The sequence below is a fragment of the Magnolia sinica genome, chromosome 13 (genome assembly GCF_029962835.1).
Source record: "Magnolia sinica isolate HGM2019 chromosome 13, MsV1, whole genome shotgun sequence".
Classification (NCBI taxonomy): Eukaryota; Viridiplantae; Streptophyta; class Magnoliopsida; order Magnoliales; family Magnoliaceae; genus Magnolia; species Magnolia sinica.
Genome location: NC_080585.1, coordinates 80,595,166 through 80,603,376, shown reverse-complemented (window position 1 = coordinate 80,603,376; position 8,211 = coordinate 80,595,166). Strand labels below are relative to the sequence as shown.

At 39.2% G+C, this 8,211-nt stretch overlaps 1 protein-coding gene across 1 annotated transcript; it reads left to right on the top strand.

Moving 5' to 3' along the window:
• The first annotated feature begins 4,223 nt into the window (after positions 1-4,223).
• On the top strand, positions 4,224-6,430 carry LOC131223904 (uncharacterized). The gene is made up of 7 exons (XM_058219473.1): positions 4,224-4,769; positions 4,881-4,985; positions 5,079-5,150; positions 5,234-5,497; positions 5,591-5,800; positions 6,233-6,287; positions 6,365-6,430. Exons 1-7 carry the CDS (start codon positions 4,638-4,640, stop codon positions 6,397-6,399), a joined length of 873 nt encoding a protein of 290 aa, XP_058075456.1. The 5' UTR covers positions 4,224-4,637; the 3' UTR covers positions 6,400-6,430.
• The last annotated feature ends 1,781 nt before the right edge of the window (positions 6,431-8,211 follow it).

Sequence of the window (8,211 nt, the reverse complement as noted above, 5' to 3'; positions counted from 1 at the left end):
AATACGGTTGTTGAAGACCTCGATTGTAATAACCTTGACCAAGTTATTTAAGATGAACCCAATGTAGCCCTCGAAGCTGAAGACATTGTCGGAGATGCTTCAACCAATGAGTTTGAAGCAAATGTACGAGATGCGATGACTGAGCTCTATCCTGGTTGTCACAATTTCACTGTGCTAACTTTCATTGCACAACTTTTTAAATTAAAGGTGAACCATGGATGGAGTGAACAAAGCTTTACGGCTCTTCTTCAACTACTCCAGAATGTCTTGCCATCCGGTAATAAAACCCCAACTAATACCTACCAAGCGAAGAAGATCATTACAAAGTTGGGTCTTGATTACCAGAAGATTCATGCATGTCCAAATGACTGCATGTTATACTGGAGAGAGCATGAGACGAAGATTATTTGTCCAAACTGTGGTACTTCTAGGTACAAGACCCATGTTAATTCCAAGTTGAAACGAGCTAAAGTACCTGCTAAGGTGCTAAGGTATTTTCCATTAACACCAAGGCTATAAAGAATGTACAGTGTACCATGGGTGGCAAAGGAGATGACCTGGCACTCAACCGAAAAAATGCAGAGTGGAAAGATGGGGCATCCAGTGGACTCCAGCACATGGAAGTTTCTTGACAACAAGTATAAGGATTTTTCAGCAGAGTCTCGCAATATTCGATTGGGTCTAGCTACAGATGGGTTTAACCCCTTTGGCACTCTCAGCACGTCGTACAGTTCCTGGCCTGTTATGTGTGTGACGTATAACCTTCCACCAAAGTTATGTATGAAACCGCAGTTTACTATGCTCACTTTGATCATTGAGGGACCACGACAGCCCGGGAAGGATATTGATGTTTATTTGGAGCCATTGATTGCTGAGTTACAAGACTTGTGGCGGAAAGGGATCATGACATTTGACGCATACCATGGAAACATGTTCAACATGTGTGTCATCTTGTTGTGGACAATTCATGACTTTCCTGCATATGGTAATGTTTCTGGTTGTAGGACTAAGGGTAAGTATGGTTGTCCTGCATGTGGTCCCCACACAGATTCCTTACGATTACACCATGGAAAGAAACACGTTTATATGGGTCACAGACGGTGGTTGCCTCTAAACGATAAGGCCAGAAAAGATACAAGTGCAGGAACCTTCAATAAGAAGGGGGAGTTACGACCACAACCGATTCGTCTGACTGGGATTGAGGTGGAAAGCATCGTTTCGAAACTAAATGTGCAGTGGGGCAAGATCGGAAAGAGGAAACAAAGTGGTACAGCAGGACGGGAACAAAATGATGATGCAGAATCAACATGCTTCTTGAAGCGATCCATATTATACGATCTGGAGTATTGGAAGGATATTCCCGTACGCCATAACCTTAATGTTATGCACATTGAGAAGAATGTATGTGAAATCCTTATTGCACTAATGTTGAACACAGCGGGCAAAACTAAGGATGACGCTAACGCACGCAGAGACTTGAAGCGGCTAGGAATTAAGAAGCGTTTATGGTTAGAAAATACTGATGGCAAAGTGATTCAAAAATGAGGTCCTTTCTTCCTTCGAAAAGAAGAAAAAAACATTTCATCCAGACTTTACGTGAGCTTCGTGTTCCGGTTGGTTTTAGTGGGAATTGGAAGAACATCGTAAAGGAAGATAGTGTTGATTTAAAGGGAATGAAGTCTCATGATTACCACGTATTGATGCAACATCTGCTTCCAATTTTGATCCAACATGCATTCAAGGATAATAAGCCTATGCGCACTATAATTAGAAGCTTCAGTACATTTTTCAATGCCCTATGCTCGCGAACCATAAATATTGAAATGTTAATGGCTCTCGAGAAGGGCATGGCTAGGACTTTATGTGAGCTCGAGATTACATGTCCTCCTTCAATTTTTGTTGTGATGATGCATCTGCCTATCCACTTGGCTTACGAGGCTCGCGTATGTGGTCCTGTCTACTATCGATGGATGTATCCATTCGAAAGGTATAATATGATTTTAATATGAATAAACCGATCCAACATCTGCAATTACATTTTCTAATGTGTTATTAACTCTTTTAGGTTCATGAAGACGTTTAAGGCGTACGTCCGCAATATGACACGACCTGAAGGTTGTATAGCAGAACGATACATTCAAGAGGAGAAACTTATATACTGCAACCAGTATAGAGGGAAAAATAACACGAGCCTCTTGGAGAAATTGGAAAAGCGGTTAGACGGATCAATTTCATTCATGCCGAAGTTACAAGATATTGTTGACGACTTCGATATTGACCTGGTTGGCCCAGTTGGCCCTGGTCAAAGTGTCGTTTTAGAAGGTATTGAGTACGAACAGGCTCGCACCTGGGTACTGAAGAGTCATCCTAACTATGAGACATGGCAAGGGTACGAACTGGACTTAGCTTGTATGTATGTCTTTTTTTTTCTTTTTCTTTTTTTTTTAAATTTCAAATTTGATTCAACAACATTGTAACAACATTTATGAAAAAAATTATCAATTTTGTAATAACCTTCTTAACTTGCAGGAGATATGCAAATTTCTTAAAGCAACGCAATATAGTTGTTGGGACTAGGACTAAGGTGGCGAGTGATGATGAGTTCATACCTTGGTTGAAGAAACTGCTAGACTTGAGTGAATCAAGTAATGAAGTCTTCAAAGATATAGTTAGGGGACCAAAGGCTTTTGCGATGCAGTACAATAAATATTGTATCAATGGTTTCCTCTTCGTCACCAAGGAATACGAAGAGAATAAAATGAACCAGAATAGTGGTGTTAGCACAGAGAGTATGACCACCTTTCGATCTAGTGCTAAGGATAAGAATCCAGTGGATGAATCTGTACCTTATTACAGAGTCCTCCGCAAAATCATCCAACTGGAGTACCGAGAAGGGTACAAGCCAGTTCTACTAAAGTGCGATTGGGTGAAGGTGATGCACCAAGGTGTTTCTTTCGATGCGGTAGGGAATTTGAGACTGGTGAATTTGTCTAATCTTCTCAGTTCAGACCAAGTGGGTGATGAGCCATTTATTCTTGCGGAGTATGCCGTGCAAGTTTTTTATTCTAGAGATCCAAAAAATCCTAATTGGCATGTGGTCTTGGAGGTTCCAAGAAAGATTTTCGTTGAAGATGAGACAAGCATTTTATCAGAAACACGGGTTGTAACTGAGGCTGAAGTAGGACCTGATCTCACCGAAGTAGACATGGGTGGCGAGTTGTTATTCAATGACATTGAAGATATTTGTGTGGTTGTTGAAAAGAAAAAGAAAAGAAAGAGAGCAGGGAAAAAATCCTGATTTGTTGGTTATATTATGCATGTAACGAAACGATTTTGATTTATGCCCTTTTTGATTTTTCCATTATCATATTAATGTGATAGAAAAAATTTATGAATTAATTTACTCGTCTCTTTATTATACTTGGTACTTTGCTATTTGGATAGAAAATTTTATAGTAATTACGTTACAAATTAGATCTTGAAGATGGATCTAGAGGCAGAGCCGCTCGGGGATGCATCCTATAAAGATGCCAGGGGTAATAACATAGCTCTCGTTATCCGTTTAGATTTAACATTTCTTTTAAAATGATCTTTCACTTAGAGGCACTGTCATTGGGCGCAGAGTCGCTAGGGGATGCAGCCCGTGAAGATGCTAGAGGTAATAAGATAGCCTTTCGTAATTGTTTAGATTTAAAATTTCTTCTATATCGGCGATGATGAAACATGTGTGTAGCTATTTTTCTTTTTATGCCAGGGATAATAACATAGCTCTCGTTAGCTGTTTAGATTTAACAATTCTTTTAAAATAATCTTTCACTCAGAGGCAGAGTCATTCAGCGCAGAGTCGCTAGGGGATGCAGCCCCTGCAGATGCAGACCCTGAAGATGCTAGAGGTAATAAGATAGCTTTCCTTAATTGTCTAGATTTAAAATATCTTTTATATTGGCGATGATGAAACATGTGTAGCTATTTTTCTTTTTATGCCAGGGGTAATAACATAGCTCTCGTTAGCTGTTTAGATTTAACATTTCTTTTAAAATGATCTTTCACTTAGAGGCACTGTCATTGGGCGCAGAGTCGCTAGGGGATGCAGCCCCTGCAGATGCAGACCCTGAAGATGCTAGAGGTAATAAGATAGCTTTCCTTAATTGTCTAGATTTAAAATATCTTTTATATTGGCGATGATGAAACATGTGTAGCTATTTTTCTTTTTATGCAGGCAGGTCGTCATCTTCATCGTCTAAGAAGAGAGGTCCTACCCGAGGTTCAGAATTACATGAGAGGACTTCAGTGAAAAGGGTCATTGGGATTAATGAATTTGGGCAACCGAATATAGGGGTGCAAATCAGATCGCATTCAATTCAAGCATTGGTGTTCTCACCCGTGCACACATTCCGATCACCTACATAGACTTTCGGTTGGTGCCTCCACAATACATTCAGAGGGTCGGTGATATCCTGGCATATAGTTATGAATTTCAGGATAACCAAGAAGCGTGGTCACCATACATTCATGATCGCTGTAAGGCTGCTTGGAGAAATTTCAAGAACACTTTGCATGCAAAGTATATTAAGGACAAGGATCCTGCAGTTGTGAAATCTTATCCTGCCCCTATTGGTGTCCCTATTGAGGATTGGATGATCTTCGTGGATTATTGCAATACTGATAAATTCAAGGAATCAAGTGTAAGAAATGCATCCAATCGAGCCAAACAAGTTGGCCCTTCTACACTTGGTCGGCGTAGCATGGCTGCCACACGTCATGAGATGGTACATGTCCTAAAATAACAAAGTTCTACTTTATTTATGATGATTATTTCAATTTATTAGTCGTTTAATTCCATTATTTATGTGTTTTGGCATGGATGTTATGGGGAAAAGGCAATTGAGAGGAATCTTACTACTGATGCCGAGGTTGGTAGGGCTGAGGTGTACATCCGAGCCCATACAACAAAGGATAACAAAGTGCAGTTTCCAGAAACCTTTGTAAGTGCAACCTTCATACATCCTTTCATTATCCATGTGAATTTTAAATGCTTCTTTCCCGCACTATAATTTTTCTTTTGGATGTTGTCATAGGAAAAAATAAAATCGATTCAAAGTAGTAATCCCGCATCTCGGATGACTAGTGTAAATGATGCCCTTACACAGGTATATATGCATGTCCTTCAAATACTTGAGTTTATTTAGACTTATGCATTCTCTGATAAATCTAATTGCAATTCTGTTTACAGTTAATTGGGAGTGATAGTAGAGGGCGCATGCGGGGGATAGGTGGAAATGTAGGTAAGATTACATTGAAGAAGACAATGCCTATTGTACATAAGCTCGGTGTGGTGTCGCGGGAACGAGATAATTTGGTAGATAAATTAGATGAAATGCAGAAAAGCCTAGGAGATCTCCACCAGAAGTTTCAATGCTTTGTAGATAAGCAAGGGGAACAAGGGGATGTGGCTCCACCGACAATTCCTCCATTTAAATCTAGTCATGCATCATCGGTATGTATGCGTTTCTCTAATACTAATTTAAGCTTATGATTATATGCACTTCCATTTAAAAATACTAACGACATGTTATATGTGTACGTGTAGCTTGATTTGGTAAATCTTGGCAAGAGATGCGATCTCTGTGATTGGAAGAAACGGGTAATTGCTCGTGGTGAGGTGCATGCAGTGGATCCAAAAACCTGTGTCCATGGAGCAGAAATGGGCGATGGAAATTTTAGTGTTGTCCTGATGGAGATTATAGCTCCGCAATCAGAGCTATGGAAGGAAGATGGTTATCATGATACGCTTGGAGAGGTCGGTGTAGGAGGATTTGTCGTATGGCCCAAGCTATTTCTAACCATCTATCCGTGATGTTTATGAATATTAGACATTACAATAACTAACATAATTAACTTTTGTTTTTAAACTATACAGTAACATAGATAGATGCATGCATATTATGGAATCGAATGAATTTAACACTCACTTCAGATTACACCCACATATATTGAATGGAATGGATTTAACACCCACATTTATACATTGATATATTTGGTTGGCATTTCAATTTTCAGCCTCCATTTGAGGAATTGAAAGATTTGTAATAATTTTCACTTCTTTAAGTGTAATTTGCACTTGAGAGAGAGAGAGAGAGAGAGAGAGAGAGAGAGAGAGAGAGAGAGAGAGAGAAGTGTAGGGAATTTTCATCATCCATGGCAGCTGTTGCAGAGAATGTGCCACCAGCAGGTGTACAGAAATTACACCTCAAACAGAGTATCATCTGCTGTAAGTTACTTCAAGGGTAAATGGTTTTACTCTGGCTATCTTAAAATCATTTAAATAGCAAGATGCCGATGCTAGAGGTACTCTTATTTGCAGGATCTGGTTTTGAGTGTTGCAGGATCATCTGCTGAAGTTGCACTGGCTGGTTCTTACCCCAAAGGTACTATTACATTTTTTTGATGCCTCGATTGCTAAGTACACATTAGGGACTGATCTAGTTTCCGTTGTTGTAGGTTGGTGTAGGTGTCACTTCAGGGGGAGTTAACCAGATAAGTTTATATTTTTCTTTTTGGTTGCATTTGAGTGTCTAATTACCTGCTTGCCTTTTTTCTTTTCTTCTTTCTTTCTTTCTTTTAATTGTAATTCTCTTTAAATGTTTTAGATCAATAAGGGACGTCCCTGTATTCAAGGAACGGTTTCAACATGACAATGAAGGTAAACTTAACTCTAAATATCACCTTTATAATTAGAATTTGTGCTCTTTATTGTCCGTTTTTGAATTATAATTTTTTATATAATTGACACCTTTTATCTCGAAATATGATCTATGAAGTAAGATATGAACGCAATCCTTATCAAAATCCACACCTAGGGGAGCGCAAATAAGAGGATTGATCTTAACAGTATGGTCGTCATGCACATAGACAGAAAATGCTTGCAAAGAATGTTTATGAATACTCGGTAATTTTGGAGTCCTTCTTGGTTAGGGTTTGGGCTGAAAGTACGAGTGTTGGAGCCGACGCTTTCGGAGTCCGAACTCATTCTTTTGAAGAATAGAAAAATGGGAAAATTAGTAAATATGGATTTTCTTGTTAAGAAGAAAATGGAAGATGGATTGAAGTGGCCGCGTGAGATTTGAAAATAGCGAGTGCAGTTTGGTTTGAAAATGATGTTTCACATGCGTGGCGTGCGTGTCCATGAGTGTGTTTGTGTCCAGCAGATTACTTTTAGATTGTGTTTGTGTTTGTGTTTGTGTCCAGTAGATTACTTTCTTATTGTTTTTAGCACAGATCTACTATTGTGGGCCTCTCTCTCATTTGATGATTGCAATCTATACCATGTGCAATTCAAATGGTAGTGGGCTATTACAGAATGTGTTGCATGAGGTTCCTAGAACTACGGTGACCTTTTGTCCAAGGAAGGTAATGTCTATCTATGCCATCCAATTCTCAGATGAGGGGAGTGGCACATCATGAATTTTATGTAGCATGGAGCAGTTTCCTAAGCTTATCACTGGGAGGGAGCTGGTTGATCTCCCCTTCCTGAGATTTGCTTCAGAGTTCAAACAAGGTTGGTATGTGGAACACAAGTGCAAGATCCAAGTTGTACACCAATTGAGTACCAGCTTGCAAATGTCCTATCCTAACATTCATGCTGCTCTATTCTTGTTGACCATAACATTTGAAATAGGGAAATTTAGCAACCTGTTTTTTTTTTCTGCCCATCCAGTTCTCTGTATCTTGAACTCATGTCAATTTGCCATATGTGGTTGCATGAAGGAGCTTGGGTTGTACACACATTTGGGATTTGAAACACCTTGTTAGCAGAAATACTAGTTATTAACCTGCATTGAGCTATCTATTTTTTGCCGTCTCTCTTCGTCACTAGAGTAATTCTACCCTTTTTTGAGTATTGAAATCCTTGTCATGCTATTTGGGTTCCCTTTTTGCAGGTGCAACCTCGTCTTTCTGCACTTGAAGATGTAGTGGAGGTAGGATATGAAGATTTCAAGGTAATCAACCCAGTTTCTCAAAAATCTACAATTTTTTAATCGTAAGATTGATGTTAGCAGAATGTTTTCCTTCAAACAAGACCAGTGTAGTTTGCTTGAGAGTTTTCAACGACGAGAGTTTAGTCCCCATTGTGTAGTCTGCTTGATCCTTGTATCTGGCTGATTTTTGTTTTTATATCCTAAAATGATGCTAAACAATGGATGGACGGTG